General features: G+C 30.8%; 1 protein-coding gene across 7 annotated transcripts; it reads right to left on the bottom strand.

The window, feature by feature from the left end:
- Positions 1-270: 270 nt before the first annotated feature.
- On the bottom strand, positions 271-27,027 carry LOC111058087. Of its 7 annotated transcripts, XR_005570363.1 has the most exons (6): positions 26,837-26,974; positions 22,521-22,577; positions 21,733-21,819; positions 1,742-2,276; positions 687-1,681; positions 569-596 (listed from the first exon to the last, which is right to left on the bottom strand). XR_005570363.1 is itself a non-coding variant. In XM_039419712.1 (5 exons), the coding sequence occupies exons 4-5, from the start codon at positions 1,283-1,285 to the stop codon at positions 389-391; spliced, it is 807 nt and encodes a 268-aa protein (XP_039275646.1). In that variant the 5' UTR covers positions 1,286-2,276; positions 21,733-21,840; positions 22,521-22,577; positions 26,837-27,024; the 3' UTR covers positions 271-388. The 7 variants fall into 7 exon arrangements, 6 of the variants coding, with proteins under 6 accessions (XP_039275646.1, XP_039275643.1, XP_039275647.1 ...); XM_039419712.1 differs by having other exon boundaries at positions 271-596; positions 687-2,276; positions 21,733-21,840; positions 26,837-27,024; XM_039419709.1 differs by having other exon boundaries at positions 271-1,681; positions 21,733-21,840; positions 26,837-27,020.

Here is a 27,027-nt window from a genome sequence, read left to right as displayed (position 1 = left end):
ACTATTTCATTTCTAGTCATTTTAGCTTGGGATCTCTCTTTTTCCAAAGTGATTTTATTTGTGAACTGTTAATTTCACCAAACTATGTTTCATTCTTTTGGTAAGGCCTACTTACTTATAACAGATGTAATACACATTTAAAATATTTTCTAAATTTCAATTATTCATTTCAAGGAATTATTATCCTTTTCATGTGATTATTTTATCAGATCGGCGTTGTATCTAATAATGAGCATTGGGATTATAGAGGTAATCAAATAAACACTCATAATTGTGATTTAACATGATTCATTTGAGAATAATACATTAATTAATATATTTAATAGATTCCTAAATCCCTCCAATTTATATGGTGGAATAAGAAAACCGTTCAATAATAATATGGAAGTCATTTAAGTGGATTATCCAAATTTATTTTGGATGTTTGTTTAGTCAAATCCGAATCTTCATCGGTGAGATCGTCATCACACTTGGCAAGTTTCTTCATGAAATACCTCAACATATCTTGCAGATAAGGAACTTCCCTATCCATTTTTGTGTCAGAGTACAGGATTAAAGCAGGTGCGAGTGGATTTTGGCGTAAATTGGGGATGGATCTTTCAGACTTTCCTACTTGGAGATTGGCAGAGGGTAGTAAACCAGAAAGATCTACTGAGGCTCTATTTTGGGGTGAATCAGGAACGGACCTTTCAGACTTCCCAACATGGAGGTCGACAGGGGGTAACAAGCCAGAAAGATCCACTGATTCTCTATTTTGGGGTGAATCAGGAACGGATCTCTCAGACTTCCCAACTTGGAGGTCGACAGGGGGTAACAAGCCAGAAAGATCCACTGATTCTCTATTTTGGGGTGAATCAGGAACGGATCTCTCAGACTTCCCAAATTGGAGGTCGACATTGGGTAACAAGCCAGAAAGATCCGCTGAGGCTCTCTTTGATCGACTCTTGGCACTTCCAGAGTTGGAGGCTGATTTTCCAATCTTAAGAGACATTGGAGGCAACAGGTCGCTGAGATCTATTGAGGCTCTCTTCGATTTGCCCTTGTGGACAGTGACATCCACTGATCCCAGTAACCGAGACATCTTACGATTCTCAACTGATCTCCTAGTCCGTGTCTTACCCATTTTCATTCTAGTACTTCTCTCGTCATTTTCATCTTCATCTTCGGTGCTCTCAGAATTGTCCGACTTGGGCGCCGATCTACCAATTTCAAGTTCAATAGGAGGCAGAAGCTCTGTGAGATCAATTGAAGCCCTCTTAGTTCTGCCTTTGTTGATAGAATTCATTCTAGCACTTCTCTCGTCATTTTCATCTTGATCCTCGGTGCTCTCAGAATTGTCCGTTTTAGGCGCCGATCTACCAATGTCAAGTTTGATGGGAGGCAGAAGTCCTGTGAGATCAATTGAAGCTCTCCTAGTTCTTCCTTTGTTGACAGAAACATTCACATCCCCCAGTAGCCCAGGATTCCTTTCCAGTGATCTTTTCGACCTGACTTTCTCCAAATTCAAGATGCCATCAAAAGAATGGGGGGTTTCTTGTTGTTTGCGTACTAAAAGATTACTAATGTCGTCACTTTTTGAGAGGATTCCAGATAAACCAGTCACCTTCTTCTGTGGTACAACCTCAAGATTACTGATGTCACCTCTTCCAGACAAACTAATCGCCTTCTTCTGAGGTACAACCTCAAGATTACTGATGTCACCTCTTTCAGACAAACTAATCACCTTCTTCTGAGGTACAACCTGGAGGTGCTTGTCAGAATCCAAATTTTCTCCCTTCCTGACACAGAATATCTTGATTTTGAACCACCAGCGACCAGAGCTTGACTCCTATGATTGTATTTTGAAGCTACAATCCTCCTCAACAGACTAGCAAGGTAATCTCTTCTCATCTGAGATGAATATGATTTATCAACTAAAGATCCAGGCATTGAGTCTTCTTCTGAAACCAAACTAGTTGCCATAGTTAACTGTTGCTCCACCTTAGATCTATCTCCCAAATACCCTATCATAGCAGTCGACCGTCTGATTGGAGTCAAATTTCGATCCAAATTCAACCTCCTTTTGTAAATCGTCATACCTTCTGGTCTGAGGAATTCATCTGTACTCTTCAGAATATCTCTTTCCTCGTTTATGCTCGTTCTGAGATATTTGAACTTCACTACCGGGAAAGAATTGTGATATTCGTTTTCTCTGATGGATTGTAGCTTTGAAGGCAACACGATAAGTCTATAAATTCCTTTTGGGTAAGCTCCTTCGCTACTCTTACTTCTGTGACCTGAAAAAAAATGAAGTTCATGAAGTTATTGTTCTCATCAATTTGAATATATTATTCAACATCATAAACGTATCTTTGAAATATTAACTCCATTGCATTCACAATTCTAGAAAATAATAATAATTGTTCTCATCAATTCAAAAATATAATTATTATTATTATTCAACATCATGAAAAATTACATTGGAATATAACTACAGCATTCACAATAATTCTATTTGATCACTTTCTGCTATTATAAAAAACCACTAGCAGTCATATATTCCACAATAAATGAATCAATCACTCACTGTGAGACAACGAGATGAACCAACCAAGAAGTATGCGGACCTGACGAAAGATCTCGTAGTCACAGTGAGTGATTAATTCATTTATTGTGAAATATCTGACTGCTGGTTGTTTTTTCTAATAGCAAAAAGTGATTTAATAATAAGCAGTTCGTGATGGGAAACAACATTGAAGAATTCAATTCTATTTGATATCGTATCGTAGCCTATCCCTATCTCAGTAGTAGGCTTCGGTAATCGTTTACTTTTGAAATGAAAGATTGATTGTATAAGCTGATTATATGTTGAAATGATCAATCGAATATGCATAGTCTAGAAAAATTTCCGTATTGCTGATAATATACAGCAGGATTATAGGAACAGTTTTAAATTCACTCCTACCATAGATATACTATCATATATCTACCATTTGTAGAAACAAAAAGCGTAAGTAGATATCCCATGGTATAGGGCGTTTATGTCGCAACTTTTACTGTTATCTCAAGCCTATTATTGTCGATTTTTACTATTTTGACCGGGTAAGAGTGTAGGAATGGCGCAATATGAGAGACTACCAGCGTCATAAAGCTTCACGAAAAAGAACTACATGGACTATCGGCTTGAGATAACAGTAAAAGTTGCGACATAAACGCCCATGGGATATCTACTCATGCTATTGTTTCTCTATGCTCCTAACAACAGAATATACGGTAATATGTATGCATCTATATCACAGAATAGATATCTATTCTGTGTCTATATATGCCAATATATGGATTGAAAGTGAAAAAAAATGAGGTAAACTCTCTTGTTGGATATTTATGGGTTTAGAAATCAAATCAAGAGATATTAAATGTATTCATTTCTTTTATTTTGAAGTGTGAGTGCATATATTATGAAGCAAGAAAATAATCATTGAAATCCCTACAACTAAGCCAGTTAAAATTCATCACAGCTCTCTATTGTGAGAATTGTATATTAGTCTTTCAATAAGAAAACTCATCCCAACCGTTTTTTAATACAGATATAAGATCTCTTCAAGTATCATTAATGTACAAAATAAACCTGTGAAGCTTTTAAATGAATTTTCAATCAACACTCACTTGAAGAAATACACTTTGATTTCAATAGTGATTGGGCTTATCATAATTAAATTGAGATAAATTTTATCTTTTCGTCAATTCAATTCAACATACAATCTAAATTGATCAATAGCTAGATCTAATATGATGACGGACCATAGGATTATTTATTTATTCATTCCAACGACACAAACACCAATTTAACAGGAAAATAACAGAGAAAACCCAGATGCAAGCAAAAAATCATATATATTTAAAACTTTTAAAGTGTACTATAATTCTATTTTATACATATATAAGCAATAAACAACAGATTATTGAAATGATAAAAGCGTAAATTAGTGCATAAAATCTAAATTTGTTCTCATTTTGAAGTTTTGAACCAAATAAATGAAACGCAGTTTCTGGAATTCTCTTGTTAACTCCTCAACCACTCTACACAGTTAATTTTGAATTATTGAAACAAAAAATAATATTAATATTACTATCAACTTTTAAAAACTCACCGTTAGTCCAACGTTCATGTAGATTTGTAATGATTCCTCAACCAATGATTTTTTACATGGAATTTCTGCTTCAAGTCTTGATAGAGCAGTATTTCTACAAGTCGTATCCATTTTTCAAAGCCCCTCTGCTAAATATTGAATCTCATATTTTTTCATGAAATAGATATGAGTAGTGTGCAATAAATAATAATTGGTGTTTTGTAAAGGTATGTACATGAGTGAAAAATATTTATATATCACATAATATAATAACTAGTTTACTATGTATGTACAAATTAATAAAAACAATGTATGTGGATCCCACTATAGACATTCATTGTGAGATTCTCTTGATTTTGTCAGCGTTTGTTGGATAGGAAGCATTGAAGTTGTCTTATGAGGAATGCTGACAGTTGAAAGTGAATCTCGCTGTATTAATGTTATTTGTATATATAGAATTGGTTAGGGAAACTTGTGCACTACAAGTTCACGGAGCCTTATTATTGTCAATAACAGAGTATTATGGAAAATGGAAATAATAGAAAAAAATACTGATTGGGTAGGGTTATGTAGTTTTTTTCTAATACGATAACTATGATACAAATGAAAAGTTCTTTTATAAGTTGAGTACATATCGAAACTTTAGCTGTTATGCAAAAAATATACGGTTCTCCCATTATTTTTATCATAGTCCTATATTACATAAGTGTGACAGTGTGACATTTAATAAGAAATTGCTTGTCAAGAAGTTATCTTTAAACTTCATGGATTCAAGGTTTTTCAGAACTTGGCTGAAAATTTGTATTTTATATTTTATTGAAAATAAAGTGAAAATGGTAAAAGAGTTGGAAGTTGACTTGCAACTAAGTATCTAAGGATTTTTCACAATGAGGATTCAAAATTAATATTTTTTTACGAATCAAAGAGAAAAATAGAATTACTCTAATGAAATTGTTTATCGGTAAAACAGTTTGGTATAAATAAGAGTATATAATTTTTATAAGAACGGTACCTCGGAGTACATCATTTCAAACCTTGAATTTTCTTGATTGTTCACTCACTGAAAAGTGAGAATAGATCATAATATGGAAAAATCACTTCAGTAACTCATCTATAAAGAGAAGAAGTACTTTCCTACCTTGGGAAAAATAAATACTCAAGCAATCCAGCTATTAGAAAGATATAATTTTTATTTCAAAAATCGTCTCAATTCATCAACCTTAGTTTACAAAAATGAGAATAGATTATAATGTGGGAACACCACTCCAGTAAATCATACTAAATGAAGCGAACAATGATGTAAGGAAGACATGGAAAATAATCAAGGATGCTACAGATTCAAATCAGAAAAAGGATATACAACTGAATGCTTGAAAATTAATGGTGACATAGTCACACTGAAAGATAATCCTAGAGAACTATTGAGTCATGTAAATAATTTCTTTGTTAATATTAGAGAGAGTATGGCTAACAAAATATCTGAGAGTCTGAATAAAAATATTAACCAAATTATAGCAGATAATGTACCAGAATTGCATGTACCAAATAATGTTTCTTTTCCCATAGATGAGAAGGAAATAATAAACACAATTGATTCTTTACACAGCAATAGTGCACCAGGCCTTGATGGATTAGATAACATGACCTTGAAAGGAATAAAGATTTAATTTCTAAACCTTTAACTCATATTTTTAATCTGAGCTTGTTGTATGGTACTTTTCCAAGAGCAATGAAGCAAATCTGTGTCAGACCTATACATAAAGCAGGCGATAAACTAATTATTAGTAATTATAGACCTATTTCACTGATTAGCAATGTAGCAAAAATTTTAGAAAAACTAGTTAAATCAAGATTGATAAGCTTTTTAGAAATTAATAATATTCTTTCTCCTAACCAATTTGGCTTCCGCAAAGGTATAAGTACAGGATTAGCAGTACTAGAATTATCAAAATATTTGTAACTATCAATTTAGAAGAAAAGAATAAATGTCTAGCAGTATTTTCAGATTTAGCAAGGCCTTCGACTCTGTTTCCCATGACTTATTAATAAAAAAGCTTGAGGCTATAGGTATAAGAGGAGTGCCACTTGAATGGTTCAGATCCTACCTCAGCAATCGACAGCAAAAAACAAAGGTTGAGAACCATATGAGTGCAGAGGGTTCCATGAAGTTTGGAATACCTCAAGGAAAAGTTTAGGACCAATTTTGTATTCGATCTTTGCAGATGAGTTGTGCTCCATTCAAATTCAAGGTAGAGTTATAGCCTTTGCTGACGATACAGCACTCCTTTTTCAAGGAAAAATCTGGGAAGAAGTGTTCCAAACAGCAGAGATAGAACTCACAAAAATCACTAGTTGGTAAGAAATAACTTATTGTCATTAAATTCAGAAAAAACAAAATTTTTAGCTTTTTCTTTAACAATAGCACAAAACCACACATGACAACAATGAAGCTTCATAATTGTGATAGAATAGTAACAATAATTGTAATTGCCCACTAATAGAACGCTCTGACAATATAAAGTATTTAGGAATAATAGTAGATGATTCATTGAAATGGAACAAGCACATAACATATACAACTGCCAAAAGGAAGCTTATATACAAATTCTATCAATTAAGGAATATCATAGACAAAGAAATGTTAAAACTGTATTCTTAACATTAGTTGAATCTCTTTTAAGGTACGGTCTGTTAGTTTGGGGTGCAGCTAACTTCAGTTTTATAGATCCATTATTTAAAACTCAAAAACGCATTTTGAAAATAATGGGAAAAAGGGAAATCCGGTTTCCAACTGAAGAATTATTTATAGAAAATAGGGTACTCAGTGTTAGGCAATTGTATATATTGTTGTTATTAGGGTATATGAAAAACATCAAAATAGGAACCATATCATAAATCATAGCCATAATACTAGAATAAGAGAACGTTACAATCAAGAAGTACCAAGAATGAATACAGCATTTGGGCAAAGATCACTAGGATATTTAGGGCCTACAATATCTAATAGAATACCAATAGAAATCAAAGGAGAGGAAAGTTTCAATAGCTTCAAAAGAAAAATTAGACATTGGTTATTCAGTATTGGGATACAAAGTAGTGAGGAACTAATAGGAAGTAGGATTTAGATTTAAGTAGTATTCTTTTAAATAAGGTAATTTATAGGTAGAAAATAGTACCTCGGTTTAGTATCTTTGTACTAGGTGATGCTTAGGGTAATAGATATAGTTTTAGATTTTTTGGAATTTTTGTATTATCTGTTGTAGCATAAATTAGTATTAATTGATGATAACCTCGACACATATAATTATTATATAGTGAGGTATCATTTTGTAAACCTTGAATATTGTTATTATTGAAAATGTATGAAAAAAATATGTAATGTATGAATTTATGAATAAACTCCTCTGGATGTGTCGTCCAACATCCAGAGAATTATTATCTATAAGAGGAGAAGAACCTTCCTACCTTGGGAAAAATAAATAATCAAGCAATCCATCTATTAAAATGATATAGTTTTTATTTTTAATGGAATCTCTCAATTCATCAACCTTAGTTTACAAAAATGAGAATAGATTTATGGGAACACCACTCCAGTAAATCATCTATAAAGAGGAGAAGAACCTTCCTACCTTGGGAGAAATAAATATAGGTACTCAAGCAATCCACCTATTAGAAAGATATAATTTTATTTTAAAGAAGATTTTCTCAGCACTCAATTCATTCACCTCAGTTTACAATATATTACAACATACCTGAAAACAGCATCAGAAAAAGTGCAAGATAAAAGTAGTGTATTCCTATAATTTTTAATCTATTTGATAAAACCATTCATCGTGGAAGCTCATTGAAAGCAGTTGAAGACCGTAGAAAACCAGGGAAAATCACAATTTCCTTGTCAGTAATTTCCGTAAGTTACTTCTTTAACATTCAAAAATGTCCATAGCCTAACTTCTTTAAACTTTTGTCAATCTCAGTAATATTATTTTAGTCTACTCAACTTAGTTAGTGGTATTTATTTATTAGAATGTGTTACTTTGTATTAAAATTGAAGAATTATATCCTTGTCAGTAATTTCCGTAAGTTACTTCTTTAACATTCAAAAATGTCCATAGCCTAACTTCTTTAAACTTTTGTCAATCTCAGTAATATTATTTTAGTCTACTCAACTTAGTTAGTGGTATTTATTGATTAGAATGTGTTACTTACTTTGTATTATAGAATTATAGATTTTTTTTATTTGTGTGTTGCATGTTTCTTATTGGTCTGCAAGTAAAAAGAGCTTCTACAATATTCCAGTTTTTTTCAATTTAGAGAGGTTGAATTTATCAATGTTCTGTGTCAGAAATAAAAGTGTGTGTTCCATGTTTCTTGGTCTGTGAATAAAAATTGCTTCTACAATATTCCAGTTTTTTTCCAATTTAGAGAGGTTGAATTTATCAATGTTCTGTGTCAGAAATAAAAGTGTTTTCAATTTATCATGTATTTCACGAAACTATGTGTTGCTAAGTTGAATTTTAAATGTAATAACATTAAATGTTATATATGTTGAAACAATAATAAACACTGGGATGTTGTCTAGAAATATCAATAATTTATTGAAAAATTACAAACATGTTTCAACACACTGAAGATGACACCATTGGTGTTAAATTAAAACATGTTTGTACTCTCTCAATAAATTCGTGGTATTTCTAGAAAACATTACAGTGTCTCATATTATGGATATGGATCACTTCATTTCATCAAGAACAATATCGGAACTGTAAAACATATACTCAGTTATGTATAGATAGATAAATGCCTTTATTTTATCCTTTATAAACATTACAAGTGGGGGAACTATAATAATACTTTTTTATGATTATATGTTCTTGTCTCTGTTGAATAAAATAAAAATGAAATAGAATTGAGACAATAAGAGCCCCCTCTTTCTCTCGATCCAACATTTGCAGAATCAATTGAAAAATCTAGATCTGATTTTAAATGAACTGAAGTGAATATGAGATTAGATAAAAATAAGAGACCTCTTGTGTCTAGTTCTGACATCAACGTTGCTATCAACCGAAGTACCACCGCTACCAGTACTTCTTTTACCACCAGTAACCGTTCCAGTAACCGTTCCAAGAGTTCCAAGAACAGTTCCTAGAACCCCATCTACCACGTTTCCTACTGTTTCAACAACTCCACCCAACAATTCACCTCCACCCAGCAAAGACCGTTTCTCTCTTGGCACAAGTCTTGGTAGAATTAGGTGTTGCATCACCATCCCAGTGTCTCGAATATCTTCTTCCACATTTTCCGCTTCTCCTGATGATTTAGCGGAGGCATCATTTTCATAAACATCGTTTGAGATCCCCACCCAATCACTGTTTGTTGTTTCTTGAGAGGTATCGTCATCAGAATCGTTTGAGTCATCATTATTGTCATTACCGTCATTACTGTCATTACTGTCATTGACCATCCCAAATTTGATGACAGTAAGACGAGGACTGTAGTTCCAAGAGTTGACAACTTTTGTTACATGATAAATGACCGTATTTTGGGGAAACCAGTTGGAAACCGTCACCATTTTTGATACAAATTGTTTCATCTGGGTCAGCCAGTTTATTTGTTCATAGTCAGAGTCACCTGTTGGGTCAAAATAACATAAAATTTACACAGAGAAGAGATATGAGCATAGATGTTGTGAAATTTCTCCATATCAAGGTGAAATAGAAACGATATTGTCAGTTCCACATAATTTATTTGAGCCAAACTTAAGTTTCAATGCACTATGGCATCATCTTCAGTGGTATTTTTTCTCAGACTCAGGAAATTGGCCAATTTCCTCAGTCTAACCAAAAAAGATCATGCCTTATGATCAAATGATCATTATGTTCAAATGAAATGATGCCTTATTGCATTGAAACTTGAGTTTGGCTCAAATAAATTATGTGGAACTGACAATATCGTTTTTATTTCACCTCAAAATAACATAATATTGATAAAAAATTAAAATTGAATCTTTTGTGAGATTCAGGCTATAAAGTCAGCACCTGATTAAAATTGGTTTGCCACCCTTGTCTGTCATTAGACGAAGTAGGATTTTATCTCTATCCTTTTCCAGCTTTGCAGTGTTTCCAAATTGTTTGTATACTATGTAAAATATGATGAGCTATCATAGAATATTCAATTTTAGTTATGAATATGTTTTATTGAATCATGAGAAGATATTATTATACAATATTCAATTCAATTTTTCAATATTTCAAATTCAAATTCATTTTATTGAGCCAAAAAAGAACATACAAGCCAAGTCAAAACATAAAAATGGACAGAATAACAATGTAAAATTAAAAATTTAAGTATATAACAATGGTAAGAATACATTTATAATACAGCAGCAGAGTTCAAGTGTCATCATTCAGAAATTCATCTACACTATAGTAAGCCCTATTCACTAAGTATGCATAGAGTCCTCTTTTAAAATTTTATTGATGGGGCATATAAACATTTTGGTAACTTTTTAAACAGTCTCAAACCAATTACACTAGGACTTTTGTCAGAGAATCTCAATCTGTGTTGATTAATAAATGGGTCCCCATTGCCACGAGTAGAATAACCATGAACATCACAATAATTTTTCAATGATTTAATCTTATTAGCAATGAATAATACTACTCTGTAAATATAAATACATGGAAAAGTGAGTAATTGTAGTTCTTTAAATGCATTCATGCACGATTGATTGTAATACAGGTTTGCCAAGTACCTCACTGCACGTTTTTGTAAAATGAATAATTTCTGACAGTTTAAACCAGACGTACTTCCCCAAAGTTCCACGCCATATACCAGGTGAGTGTAAATGAGAGAGAAGTACACACACCTAGCAATATCTCTATTTACAAATCTTACCATATATTTCCATTATTTCCATATCTTACCATTTATTTCACCACATAGACAATTGGTCCATGTGTGGGGAAGAATTCCTATCTATAATAACTGTATTATAATATCTATATTTTATCATGGTGAATATTATAGGATCTTATTTGAGATATGATTGACCATCATTACCAACAAGACTGTCAAAAAAATATTATTATATATTGTTATGTATATACTTGGATGGATTAAATCAATGCTATCTACTATCGAAGGTGGTGGAAAAAGGCTACATTATGCAGTTTTATCATTAATTTCACTGACGTTATAACGTGAATCTCACTAGATAAAATGCATCTTAGAATGTTCAAACAAATTTACAAACACAATAATAAAAATGCTGTACAATTGTTATCGTATCATGTGTCAACTTCTAATGGAAGAGATCAATCAGTATTGATTGTACAGATAAAAAATAGCATTTATTTACATTTTTTTCATGAGTAAGTTATAGTGGAGAAACAAATTACAATTTGGGATTGAAAAACATTTATAATAGATAGACCAACTGATAGATAGATGAATGACTTTTATTTACACTTTACAATAAAAGTGATGTGGGCGAAATTGAGACAATAAGAGCCCCCTCTTCCATTTAACAAACGATGATAAGTTACATAGAAATACTAATATACATTATAAAATTTAAAATTGAATGATAATTAAAAAATTATAAGGAAACAACTGAATAAATTCACTACAAATTGAATAAATCAAGAAGAAAAAAAAGAGAAAACTAAAAGCAAGAAATCTTAGTAGTGGATAAATCTCACTAACACAAAACATTCACACACACAAAAAAAGTAATAATTTAGCCCCTTTAGTAATATAAAGAATAAGTGAAATAGATTGCCTTCCTAAGATAATTTTTCCAAATGGAAATTCTCTTACATTGTTCATTCAAATGTTGTGGAAAACAAATTCCAATTTTTGAATTGTAGGCCTATGCAGTATTATTTTTTGAACAGATAATTTGTTGTTTGCATCAGTTTTTTTCTAATAAAAAAATATGTTAAATGCCTAAAGTTAACTATACAAGATTATAAAGATAAATCCAATTTCTTGGTTGTTTATCAGGTAGTTGTTGCGGTACTATTAGAAGGTAACTTGTGCTCCGCAAGGGTCTAATAGAAAACTTGACAAACTGAAAACTTGACCTACTGAAGTCTTGGACAATTTAAAATAGGCCTATCAAGAATCTATAATTATGCAAAATTCCAAGTTAATCAGTTGAGTAGTTCAGACGTGATGATTTGTGAATTCCCTATCCCTTACGTGTATGAGCCAATTTTCTCCTTGATTATATTATAGATTAAACCCAGTATTCTCACTCAAAATACTGAGGATTTCAGGCTCAAAGAAGCAATCTTTATGGGATATTTTGTTCACCCAAGTTATATTACAATGTATTGGAATGACTAATCTTAAATGAAATGTATGCATGTTTTATCTAAGTTCACGCTATATTTCATAGACACTTTAATAACTGCAGCTTTCAATTCTCTAGAACACTCATTTCTATTGTGAAAACAAGATAGCCAGGCCTGCACTAACCCTGACAAGGGAAAAACATTTTCAACCTTGAAGTAGCATATTACATGTAGGTCTAGTGGAAATGACCTAATAACAAAAACATTTTCGTTATCTTGTAGGAAAACGTTATAGAGATGTTACATAAACAATTATTGTTTAAACGCAAAATGCACTTGGTTTTAGTTATCTAAATATTTTATCACAACTTCAAGTCTACAAAACAAGTGTAAGCTTTGTTTCACGTTAGCAACAGAAATATGCATTCCTATTATTGTAATGCATTCCTATGCATATGCATTTCTATATTGTAAATAGTTGAGTTATCCAACTGTCAATAACTTTATTCTCAATTAACCTGAGATAAGGAAAAATCATTATAGACCCACCGTATTTTACTTATTGTTGACATTGTTTTTTTTTTTTTTTTTTTTTTGAAAGTAACAAACAAACCATTTAAAAAAATAACATTTTAATTCATGTGAATGAATGTCTATATGATTGTTCTATTATTATTATTATCTAGACTCAATCATGAAATATATTGATGAAAATCATTACGTTAATACCATATATCAGATCAATACTTCAATTTAATATTAAATAAATTGCCAGTAACAAAAGAAGAGAGCATTCACAAAATATTTAAAGTGAGGTCTTCGTTAAAATGGCAGTGTTTAATTATTATTGATGTTGGAAACCGTCACCATTTTTGATACAAATTGTTTCATCTGGGTCAGCCAGTTATTTGTTCATAGTCAGAGTCACCTGTTGGGTCAAATAACATAAAATTTACACAGAGAAGAGATATGAGCATAGATGTTGTGAAATTTCTCCATATCAAGGTGAAATAGAAACTATATTGTCAGTTCACATAATTTATTTGAGCCAAACTCAAGTTTCAATGCACTAAAGGCATCATCTTCAGTGGTATTTTTTCTCAGACTCAGGAAATTGGCCAATTTCCTCAGTCTAACCAAAAAAGATCATGCCTTATGATCATATGTTCAAATGAAATGATGCCTCAGTCATTGCATTGAAACTTGATTTTGGCTCAAATAAATTATGTGGAACTGACAATATCGTTTTTATTTCACCTCAAAATAACATATATTGATACAAAATAAAAATTAAATCTTTTGTGAGATTCAGGCTATAAAGTCAGCACCTGATTAAAATTGGTTTGCCACCCTTGTCTGTCATTAGACAAAGTAGATAGCTCTATCCTTTTTCAGCTTTGCAGTGTTTCCAAATTGTTTGTAGACTATGTAAAATATGATGAGCTATAATAGAATATTCAATTTTAGTTATGAATATTTTTTATTGAATCATGATAAGATATTATACAATATTCAATTCAATTTTTCAATATTTCAAATTCAAATTCATTCTATTGAGCCAAAAAAGAACATACAGGCCAAGTCAAAACATAAAAATAGACAGAATAACAATGTAAAATTAAAAATTTAAGTATATAACAATGGTAAGAATACATTTATAATACAACAGCAGAGTTCAAGTGTCATCATTCATAAATTCATCTACACTATAGTAAGCCCTATATTCACTAAGTATGCATAGAGTTTCTTTTAAAATTTATTGATGGGGCATATAAACATTTTGGTAACTTTTTAAACAGTCTCAAACCAATTACACTAGGACTTTTGTCAGAGAATCTCAATCTGTGGTGATTAATAAATAGGTCCCCATTGCCACGAGTAGAATAACCATGAACATCACAATTCTTTTTCAATGATTTAATCTTATTAACAATGATTTAATCTTTTTAACAATGAATGATACTACTCTGTAAATATAAATACATGGAAAAGTGAGTAATTGTAGTTCTTTAAATGCATTCCTGCACGATTGATTGTAATCCAGGTTTGCCAAGTACCTCACTGCACGTTTTTGTAAAATGAATAATTTCTGACAGTTTAAACCAGACGTACTTCCCCAAAGTTCCACGCCATATACCAGGTGAGTGTAGATGAGAGAGAAGTACACACACCTAGCAATATCTCTATTTACAAATCTCACCATATATTTCCATTATTTCCATATCTTACCATTTATTTCACCACATAGACTATTGGTCCATGTGTGGGGGAAGAATTCCTATCTATAATAACTGTATTATAATATCTATATTTTATCTTGGTGAATATTATAAAATCTTATTTGAGATATGATTGACCATCATTACTAACAAGACTGTCAAAAAATAATATTATATATTGTTATGTATATACTTGGATGGATTAAATCAATGCTATCTACTATTGAAGGTGGTGGAAAAAGGCTACATTATGCAGTTTATCATTAATTTCACTGACGTTATAACGTGAATCTCACTAGATAAAATGCATCTTAGAATGTTCAAACAAATTTACAAACACAATAATAAAAATGCTGTACAATTGTTATCAAATAATGTGAAACTTCTAGTGAAAGAGATAAATCAGTATTGATTGTACAGATAAAAAATAATATATTTTCACATTTTTTCATGTGAGTTATAGTGGAGAAACAAATTACAATTTGGGATTGAAAAACATTTATAATAGATAGATCAACTGATAGATAGATAAATGACTTTTATTTACACTTTACAATAAAAGTGATGTGGGCGAAATTTTTTATATCTTAATCTATATAAATAAAAGCGAAATGGCACTCACTCACTAACTGACTCACTCACTCGCAGAACTAAAAATCTACCGGACCAAAAACGTTCAAATTTGGTTGGTATGTTCAGTTGACCCTTTAGAGGCGCACTAAGAAATCTTTTGGCAATATTTCAACTCTAAGGGTGGTTTTTAAGGGTTTAAAGTTCGTCTTTTAGCATGTATATTCTTCTTATTCTCTTAGAGGCGCACTAAGAAATCTTTTGGCAATATTTTAACTCTAATAAGGGTGGTTTTTAAGGGTTTAAAGTTCGTCTTTTAGCATGAATATTCTTCTTATTCTCTTAATTATAATTGAAAAAAGGCCATACCATATGTTAATATAGAACTATAATCTAGAGAGAGTACCTCTTCGAAACAGTTGTTAACTGGTAACTAAATTAATATTTTTGTCAGGTTGGCATTAAGTTGAGTTGACTTTGTTAGGTTGGCACCAAGTTGAAGATTGAAATGTATTTATCGCGGAAAATTGATTGGGCACTGCTACTTCAATCGGAGCTATTCCTGGGTATATTATATTACTAGCCGTCAGACTCGTTTCGCTCGCCATATCGGTTTAGCCAGACGTTTAGTCTGGACCCCCGACTGGATCGTTCTAACATATTATAAAAATGCTCAAATGAAAAATTCAGGAGAGCGAAGCGAGCCTGCTGATCTCATTCTTGGACGATCCAGTCGGGGGTCCACGGGGGCGGAGCCCCCTGGCTAGACGGATATGGCGAGCGAAGCGAGCCTGACGGCTAGTAGTAAATAAATCTCACTCACACAAAACATTCACACACACGCACACACACAAAAAAGGTAATAAAGGTAGGCCTATAGTAGTATAAAGAAAAAGTGAAATAGATTGCCTTCCTAAGATATTTTTTCCAAATGGAAATTCTCTTACATTGTTCATTCAAATGTTGTGGAAAACAAATTCCAATTTTTGAATTGTAGGCCTATGCAGTATTATTTTTTGAACAGGTAGTTTGTTGTATGCATCAGTTTTTTTCTAATAAAAAAATAATTTCAAATGCCTAAAGTTAACTATACAAGATTATAAAGATAAATCCATTTCTTGGTTGTTTATCAGGTAGTTGTTGCGGTACTATTAGAAGGTAACTTGTGCTCCGCAAGGATCTAATAGAAAACTTGACAAACTGAAAACTTGACCTACTGAAGTCTTGGACAATTTAAAATAGGCCTATCAAGAATCTATATGCAAAATTTCATGTTAATCAGTTGAGTAGCTCAGACGTGATGATTTGTGAATTCCCTATCCCTTACGTGTATGAGCCAATTTTCTCCTTGATTATATTATAGATTAAACCCAGTATTCTCACTCAAAATACTGAGGATTTTCAGGCTCAAAGAAGCAATCTTTATGGGATATTTTGTTCACCCAAGTTATATTATAATGTATTGGAATGACTAATCTTAAATGAAATATATGCATGTTTTATCTAAGTTCACGCTATATTTCATAGACACTTTAATAACTGCAGCTTTCAATTCTCTAGAACACTCATTTCTATTGTGAAAACAAGATAGCCAGGCCTGCACTAACCCTGACAAGGGAAAAACATTTTCAACCTTGAAGTAGCATTACATGTAGGTCTAGTGGAAATGACCAAATAACAAAAACATTTTCGTTATCTTGTAGGAAAACGTTATAGAGGAGTTACATAAACAATTATAGTTTAAACGTAAAATGCACTTGGTTTTAGTTATCTAATTTTTTTATCGCGACTTCAAGTCTACAAAACAAGTGTAAGCTTTGTTTCACGTCCGCAACAGAAATATGCATTCCTATTATTGTAATGCATTCCTATGTTGTTGTATTATTGTAAATAGTGAGTTATCCAACTGTCAATAACTTATTCTCAATTAACCTGAGATAAGGAAAAATCATTATAGGCCCACGTATTTTACTTATTGGTTGACATTGTTTTTTTTTTTTTGTTTTTTTTTGAAAGTAACAAACAAACCATTTAAAAAAATAATAATAACATTTTAATTCATGTGAATGAATGTCTATATGATTGTTCTATTATTATTATTATCTAGACTCAATCATGAAATATATTGATGAACATCATTATGTTAATACCATTTATCAGATCAATACTTCAATTTAATATTAAATAAATTGCCAGTAACAAAAGAAGAGAGCAGTCACAAAATATGCTATAGTGAGGTCTTCGTTAAAATGGCAGTGTTTAATTATTATTGATGTTGCTATCCTTGTCTATTATTCAACAAAGCAGATAGCACTATCCTTTTCTACCTCTGCAACGTTGCCAGATCGTTTTCAACAATGAATAAATATATTAACAAAATATTTTATCTCAATTCATGAATAGTTGGATCTTCGTTATAGTCTTTGATTAACATTGCTGTTGCTATCATTGTCTATCATTCGACAAAGCAGATAGCGTTATCCTTTTCTAGCTCCGCAACGTTGCCAGTTGCCAGATCGTTTTTAACAATGTAGAAATATGATAATTATTAACAAAATATTTGATCTCAATTCATGAAAAATCATTATTCAACCACTGAAAAATATTTTTTTTGACGAATAAGATGTAATTCATTATTTCAAACAAGAATGAACAGTTGATATTACATCAGATATACCGGTATCCTTTATAGAAGGCAGTGGCTAGGCAAGGAATCGGCAGCGCTATTCTCCTATCTTTTTCCACTGCCATTAAAAAGTGGGCCTCACTAGGGAAGGACAAGTTGCCAGATAGGAATTCTTATAAGAAAGGTGTTGTTCATTTAGTGACTCATTTGTGCTTATATTTGTGTGCTAATATCCATATATTTAGTGATTTGGTATTGATGTGACGCCATAAAAAATGTGTCTCAACTATATTTATGGTTTCTATGAAATTTGAATGTGCAAAATTGAGTGCTCCTGATTTATACAGTAACTTGAATGACTTGAGCGGCCCATAAACATGCAATACTATTATTTTGTAAGCTACAATAATATAGTAGGTACTTACTTATTACATTTATCAGGCTACAAAACTGTAATTAACACCTCATAAAGATTGTGGTTTATGGCCTAAAATAATAAGTACGGTAGGTACTATATTAACATTGTAAAATAATATTAAGCATATATTATTCCTGCTTTATACTCACATTGCATTGTTGATGTATGACCATAATTTACACGATTTAAATATTTTTCTGAGTAAGCAGGTCATTATTACAGTTTTTTATTCGATACAGTGTTCGTTTAAGGCTATGCAAAGGTTAAAAATAAACTTTCTACTGGTGATATTTTTCATAGTTTTTCTATTTGTATATCATCAAGCTATCAAAATGAGAAAGTTTCTCAGGAAAATATTTTTTTCCGATCATAATTTATGAGATATGAGCGCCTAAATTTCAAATTTTTGGGACAGAACATTTCAAATTCTGTAAGAGATAAATTCATGAGATTCAGAGGATGAATTCTTAATGGTATTGTTGATTTAATAAAACAAACAACATGTTTTGAAAATATTAATTTTTGATAAAGTTATTCAATTTACTAAAAATGACCAAAAATAACTCACAAAAAGTTATTTTTGGTAAATTGAATACCTTTATCAAAAAATGATATTTTCAGGAAATTCTTGTTTTATTCAATCATCAATACCATGAAGAATTTATCCACTAAATCTCATGAATTTATTTTTCACCTTATTTGAAATGTTCTGTCCCAAAAATTTGAACTTTAGGCGCTCATATCTCATGAATTAATGATAGGAAAAAAATGTTTTCCTGAGAAAACTTTTTCATTTTGATAGCTTGATGATATACAAATCGAAAAACTATGAAAAATATCACCAGTAGAAAGTTTATTTTTAGTCTTTGCACAGTCTTAATAGCCTACAGTAGGCTACTTTTATTCAGTTAGTTAGGACTATAATTACAGCATAACAAAATTATTCATCTCATTTGATGACAATAATATGCAGTGGAAGAATTATTAATTATTATGATCAATAATATAAACCTACTAATTGTATTAGTTAATTGATAATTCGAGGCGTAGGCCTATATTTCTTAGTATTTTTCCAAATGTATTCTACAATATTAATTATAGTTTCAATATTCCAATAGAATGTGTTGGATATATTCAAAATTCAAATATAAAGAAAATAAAAATCTCAGTGTCATTTTTTTTTTTTTTTTGAAATATTTTATCACAACATGTTTGGACATTTATGCCATTTCAAGTGATATGAAGTAAATAAATTTAATACTACTGGAATAAAATTTATTTACTTCATATCACTTGAAAATGGCATAAATGTCCGAAACATGTTGTGATAAAATATTTCAAAAAAAATGGTACTGAGATTTTTATTATCTTTATATTTATATTACAAGTAGCCCTATACAGAAAAGAGATCAAAATTCAAAATATTTTTATTGCCGTGAACAAATACATGTTATTGACAAAGTCATCAGGTAAACATATACATACATTTCACATACTCAAAACAGAGAAATACTATCACAGCTAACAGTTCCGGTACGGTACCTAGTTTTTTCACAGTTATATACAGCTGTTACCTATATATGTTTCGATGTTGTGGAAAATCTTCATAATTGAAAAAAACACTTTTTTATTTGTCAACTTCACTTTATCAATATAATTGAAAGACTGCAGTTTTGTGGAGTTTTTTTCAATTATGCAGTATTTTATTCATTTATCGTATTCATTCATTCATCAATAATCACATTTGAGGTATATAGGTTATTTTTTATATTGATATACGTCCTAAGGAGTCCAGTTATGGAGTTAAGACAAGCCATCCTATAACTAAATATACGTATAATTATTATTAAATATGGGAATAGGCAATGATAAGATATGTACCCAAGGCACAGGTGGCTGCTAGCAGGGAGATAATAAAAATATAAGATTAAATCTTTCTAAAAATGAATGTATAAAATAGAAAATAATATCCTTGGGAAAAATAAGCTAGAGTATTCCCGTATTGTTATTTCAAAAGGAAAATAATAAGAATAACCCTTTTCTGTGCTTATTTTGTGACAGTACTATCTTTAGTGAATTTGTCTTAGTTCAGCGGTATTGTGTAAGATAGCAGTACCTGTTTGAAACTGGGAGAAGTACTTAAGATAATTCTGAACGATCTTTTTTTAATAATACGATTTTTTACTTTCCTTGCCCTATTACCATAGGTAAGGAAAGTATTGCTTTCCGAAAAAAATTAAGGTACCCCAATTTCTAAATTTCTATACGTTTCAAGGTCCCTGAGTTCAAAAAAGTGGTTTTGGGTATTGGTTCTATATGTAGTGGGTGTGTGTGTGTGTGTGTGTGTGTGTGTGTGGTGTGTGTGTGTGTGTGTGTGTGTGTGTGTGTGTGTGTGTGTGTGTGTGTGTGTGTGTGTGTATGAGTGTATGAGTGTATGTGCGTCTGTGTACACGATATCTCATCTCCCAATTGACGGAATGACTTGAAATTTGGACTTAAGGTCCTTTCACTATAAGGATCCGACACGAACAATTTCGATCAAATGCAATTAAAGATGGCGGCTAAAATGGCGAAAATGTTGTCAAAAACAGGGTTTTTCGTGATTTTCTCGGAAACGGCTCCAACGATTTTGATCAAATTCATACGGTACTTAAAATAGTATCATCGATAAGTATCATCTATAAAATCATCGATAAGCTCTATCAACTGCCACAAGTCCCATATCTGTAAAAATTTCAGGAGCTCCGCCCCAGTAATGCAGATAGATTCCCAATTATCAGGCTTCAGATACAATTGAAACAAATAAAATCAAGTGGAGTAGATTGAGCATGAAAATCTCTACAATTAATGTTCAGTAACATTTTCACCTAAAATTGAAAATAAGCTTTAAATTCGAGAAAATGTGATTATTCAATTGCAAATTATTGTTGATTCTATTAAATCATTCACTATGAAGAGATAGCAGACCTCATGTGTGTCTCCAGCGTTATTGCCCTGTCACCAGCTGGCTCAAATCTTTGAATAGTAGACTTGAGATGCGCGGGAACACTAGCATCAGGTGATCAATTTTCATAACGGCAAGGAAAGTTGTGTGAGTGCGCCACATTAGATTTTTTATTGTTTGAATCATGAGTGCCTTTTTCACATCCTACAATAATCATTATATAGATTGTGTAGGCCTACGTTAATATAAATTATCAAGATATAATATGTAGGCCACCGTAATAGATTGATTACACAATAAATTGGTACTGTACGTAATTGAAAATAAATAGAAATTCGTAGATTTCCTATCCCGTACGTGTATAAGCCAGTTCTTTTATATTAAATTATGGATTATAGATTATAAATAATAGATAGATGTGTTCAACACTCTCAGCTACCTTCTCTGATACCCTCCACCTTCACCGCTTCACTGTGTTTTGGTCTCAAGGAGCGAGACTTTACAGTTCACTTTAATAGAAGTGATTTTGAAAAAAATAATTTATATTACCTGAATTTGAATAAGTTGTACTACGTTCATCATCTTCTGGTTTGAGTCTATCCATGCCTACGAGCATGTCGTGCTTAAGGTCTGGTTCTGGAAATTAATTTTACAAATCTAAAAAAATTCAAAGTCAGAAACCAATAGAGAATATTGGATGATTCCTATATTCGATAGAGATCTTGCATAATTTTTCCACTTCTTCTGTACCCTATATAGTTATACAGTATAAACAACTCCAGTACGTTCCCTGAACTGATTTTGATGTTGGTTGTCCGTGACAAACAGCCGTATTGGCTGTAAATTTTTTGTCTATGCAGCTTTAATATAATAAGATTCACTTATATCAATGCATGGTGTAGTATAATTATTTATTTATTTATTTACAAAAAAAATACATACAGGTATGGGAACAACAGGCATTAATAGCTGTTTAAATTATTGTACTTTCGACTCCCAAATAAATAATGGTAACTACAGATAGGAAATAGAGGTACCTCACAAATATAAAAGAAAATTTCAAAACTAGCAATAATTATCATAAATAATATTACGGTAACCAATTTCAATGATTAGACAATCATATATCATTGAAATTATTCTAAAACCGAAACAGTGATTAATAATAATACGAAAATATACAATTAATAGGTACAATTTTATTCAAACAATTAATTAAAAAATACAATCAATCCTGAATATATAGGCCTATTGATTTCCAATTTATTTATCTTGGCCGTTTCATCTATTCTATGAATGCAATTAGAATCAATAATAGGATTATTCAGTTTACTCACCAATTCCTAATAGTCGGACATTTTCGGGTCTAGATTCATGAGCATGATCATTCACACCTGAAAATAAAATGATATTTTATTTTAAATATATATTATGAATCAAATCGGGTACACTGTAAATGGGAACAATTCATTGTAGCAGACAATGATGTTCTAAAAAATACCAAAATATTAACGAACCTAAGATTACGTTACTGGTACATATAGGCTATAGAATGAAACAATCTTCTCATAATATAGGTTAACAATATAATATAAATAATAACAATCTTATCGTATAAGTATATAGTACTTATCTTCTCTGTTATATAGTACTGCTAAAAGCACTGCTATAGGCATATATGATGTTATGCATAGAATAGAATTATAATACCCTTTGAAATTAATAAAATAAGAATACAAATTGTAAAAATTATTTGTACAAATTATATTTTATAAATAAAAGAAAGTAGCCCTGATATTTTCCATTTGCCTGACTTTGTTTAACAGGATACTAGAACAACAGTATGGGAAACTTTGAGTTTTCCAACTAGCTTTCATAGGAAAATTTTGTTTTCCACCATTTTTTAACAATTGAACAAATTATAATTTAAAAACTATTAATTATTCATCATGTTAAAAGGATTATCTCTCTAAATCTACTGATGTATTGGGTGGCATTTCTCGAAATTCTTACAAAAATAATAGGTAGGTAGGCCTACTCTGAAGATCAAATAATTGTTATTGTATTTATCTTCTTAAAAAGTATGAATTCGGGGCTACTTTCTTTTATTTAAATGAAATAATAGTTCCCTTTGAAATTAATAAAATAATAGATTGAGAACTCAAAATATATAATAAAAATACTAACCTGACGAAGGTGTGAACACTGAAACTACGGCAGCTGTCATAATTTGTATTCTTAATCTATTATTTTATAAATTTCAAAGGGTACAGTACTATAATTCTATTTTATAAATATTGTATTTATATAATAAATCATAGCTTGAGTAGTAGCCTATATGGTAGTTGAGTAGTGTGTTAAATAACACAAAATATGAGTTATTCAGTTAGATTTTGCAAGAAAACAATCGATTTATAAAAATTATTTCAACTAGATACAAAAAGAAGTGTTATTCTCATGTATTTAAAATTGAGCCTGCATTTCCAATTTAATTAATCTTATTTAACAATAGGCCTACTTATAATCTACAATTACTTTGAAAAAGTTATCATGAAAACAATCATGAGAGAAGTTGCTTCATGAGTACATAATTATGCAAAAAATTAAAATATTGTTTTGTTACATGCAACCACGCATAATAACGAGATGTATGAAGATTATTAGTCCCAATAGAATTACCGTACTCTGAAGAATGGAGGAAAACTATAAGCTCATTTATTTGGAATGGAAAGGCAATTATTAAAATCTAATCTTTTTCTGTATGCTATGAAAAGTTTAGAATTTTAATAGATTTTAAAGTAGTTGTTGATGGGAGTGGACGGTAAAGTAAATTAATGTCACAATCAAAATAATTTGAGATAAAATTATGTGAATGAATTGGAAGTAGAATAAAATGTGGGGCCTAAACAGGCTGCGCCTTTCAACAAAGATTTTGGCAAGGTTTGATTATTATTTTAAATGAAAAAGACTAAGAAATTGTAAAAAAACCACAGATTTATTGATACTTAGGAAGACCGGTTTCACACCACCATTGTCAATCTCTGATAAACTCTCTGAATCAATTTTGGTAGAGAGTTAGTGGGAAGGATACTTCGAATATTCTTTCCGAAAAATGGACATTGATATGTCCAAAGCTCCGCCAATTTATGTAAATGCATAACAATATTATATATTTCATCTATAGTTATTACAAATTGCTTTTTTCATATCATATACAGCTCAATAATTATTTTCTTAATTTATATTTTGTAAATTCATCTATAATTTTGCTGTATTGTGAGCTATTGTATATAAGTGTATAAGCCAGTATATATATTATTGTTATCTACATAAATAAAGTACTCAATCAATCAATCAATCTCTTTCTACACAAACTTTCGGTAGAGAGTTAGTGGGAAGGATACTTCGAATATTCTTTCCAAAGAATGGACATTGATAGGTCCAAAGCTCCGCCAATTTATGTAGATGCATAACAATATTATCTATAGCTATTACCAATTGCTTTTTTCATATCATATGCAGTTCAAATATAATTTTCTTAGTCTCTATTATGTAAATTCATCTATAATTTTGCTGTATTGTAAGTTATTGTATATAAGTGTAAAAGCCAGTATATAATGTAATCTACATAAATAAAGTAAGTTACCTATTCATACTCATTCATTCAATTAATCAGTTTATCAGAGATTGACAATATTGTAATAACCGAAACCGGTCTTTCTAAGTACAGTATCAATAAACCTGTGGTTTTTTGACAATTGCTTATTCATTTTCATTTAATATGAATAATTACCACAATATCAACTTCTCAACTACACAAAAAGATTATTATTTTGATAAATAGCGTACAAAAATAGTAAAGTATATCCATCATGACTGCAATCATCAAATTAATATATATAATTGGATTATATACAGAAATTATATTATGTGTAGGGCAAATTCTCGTTTTCTGTATCATATGATTTTTTTTTAAGCTCTCTACTCACGATTTACACTCCTGCTTTTGTAGAAAGTTAGAAAAAATATTACCGCGTAGATCATTTTTATTTAACACTCAATAATTTTATGATAATGAATCCACTCACTATTGTGTGGTCCACGTTATAATGGCAGTGGATAAAGATAGAAAAATAGCGATGCCGATTCTCTGCATTAATTAATTATATTTCTTCACTATCAAAAACATAATTGTTATCGTTGTGAACCTAGAAAAGGATAGTACCACCGGCTTTGTCGAATGATAGACAAGGATAGCAAAGTTGATTAAATACTGTCAGTATAACGTGGATCTCTCTATAGTACCAAAATTAGAAAATCTATTAATGGATAACATTTATTTTATTGAGATTCATAAGAATTCGAGCTCTTGGGGATATTTTGATCACGGTATATATTTGCATATTTTCCATCCAAGAAGGTGAGATAATTCAGAAAATGAGAGTCTGATGATTATCTTTCTCTCTTTCCAGTCTCAATAAATATTTGTATTTATTTATTGAAAGCTTTCATCAATTATTATTCCTAAACATTTAATCATAAAATTTTTTCCTAAACATTATTCCTATACATTTGATGTAGGCCTATATTTCTTATTTTATTTTTGCATTTTGTATTAGTTTTCTTTCATTTTTTACTTAAAATCTTTAAAGTGTAATATTTATTTTGTCTAAGTTTATTTATCTTTTGTAACTCATTTTTTCCTGTAACTGGGCACCCGCCGAAAAACCTTTGGGTTTGGCAGGACCCTCAACTGTTTGTATTGTGAATAAAAAATTTTGATTTGATTTTTTTTTACGATTTTAATTTAGTTACGACGATTATTGTTCTTGAAATAATTGAACGTTCACAATTGTTTTCATTATCCATACATTTGAAATTATATCCGAATTGCAGAGTTATGTATAAATGAATCCGATAAAATCCGGGATATTTCATTCTGATGTAAACATTCTATATTGATATATCTGTGGCTTGGTGTGGTAAGAACTACCTATGCCAAAATATCTATTTTCTCACAAAACAGCTTGACAGTTCACCTTGTATTTTCAAACTACGGCATTTCGATACGAAAATGCGAATGCTAGAAGTGCAGAAGTCGACATTGGTAGTTCTGGCACGGAGTATGAATGACAATCTAAAAACATAAGTCTGCATTGGTAGTTTTCGCACTCTGAATCATGAAAAATGAGAAAAATGTAAATCATGACATTGGTAGTAAAAATTTTTATAACTTTTTATTGCTTTGAGATAGGACATTGGCACTTCTGGAACTAAAATGATCGATATTAGTGTTGTATTAAACTCATTTTTGAAAAAAAAATTGACATTGGTAGTTCTTGCACCAAGCCACAGATATTCTTACATATTTAATTAGTGGATACAGAAATTTGAGGCTTGCAGATGTTATTCATTCATCTTCGATGAATCCAATATTTTTTATAATCACACTATCATTATCCACCTATCACTCACTATGATTCGTCTCATATCACTTCTTTGAATATCCAGTACAAACTTCATTGTTGTCAATAATTATGAAATTATTTAAAAGAACAGCTAGCTTTTATTCTTCTCATTCTTTTTACACCGAAAAGCACAGAAAACTTGGAGCTTAAACAACTAGGCCTGTATATAAAAAAATCAACCATACCTTCTATAGAATCCATCACATGCATTAAAACGCAAATGTAAATGAGGAGATGAACTTTGAAATCCATTTGAAAAATTTGCTTGAAGAGTTATTTATGTTACACAAACGTTTGCACTCATGGAAAGTTTTGCATTATGTAAAGATGTCATATTAACTACTCTACTTATACCAGCAAGTGGCAATGATAATAA

This window comes from Nilaparvata lugens, chromosome 1 (assembly GCF_014356525.2).
Source record: "Nilaparvata lugens isolate BPH chromosome 1, ASM1435652v1, whole genome shotgun sequence".
In the NCBI taxonomy this organism is placed as follows: Eukaryota; Metazoa; Arthropoda; class Insecta; order Hemiptera; family Delphacidae; genus Nilaparvata; species Nilaparvata lugens.
The sequence above is the reverse complement of the archived record's forward strand: the minus strand, read 5'-3'. Positions and strand labels throughout refer to the sequence as shown.

Coding starts and splice junctions, on each gene's coding strand:
- LOC111058087 (XM_039419709.1), bottom strand. CDS start 1,285: ATGAATTCTATCAACAAAGGCAGAACTAAGAGGGCTTCAATTGATCTC.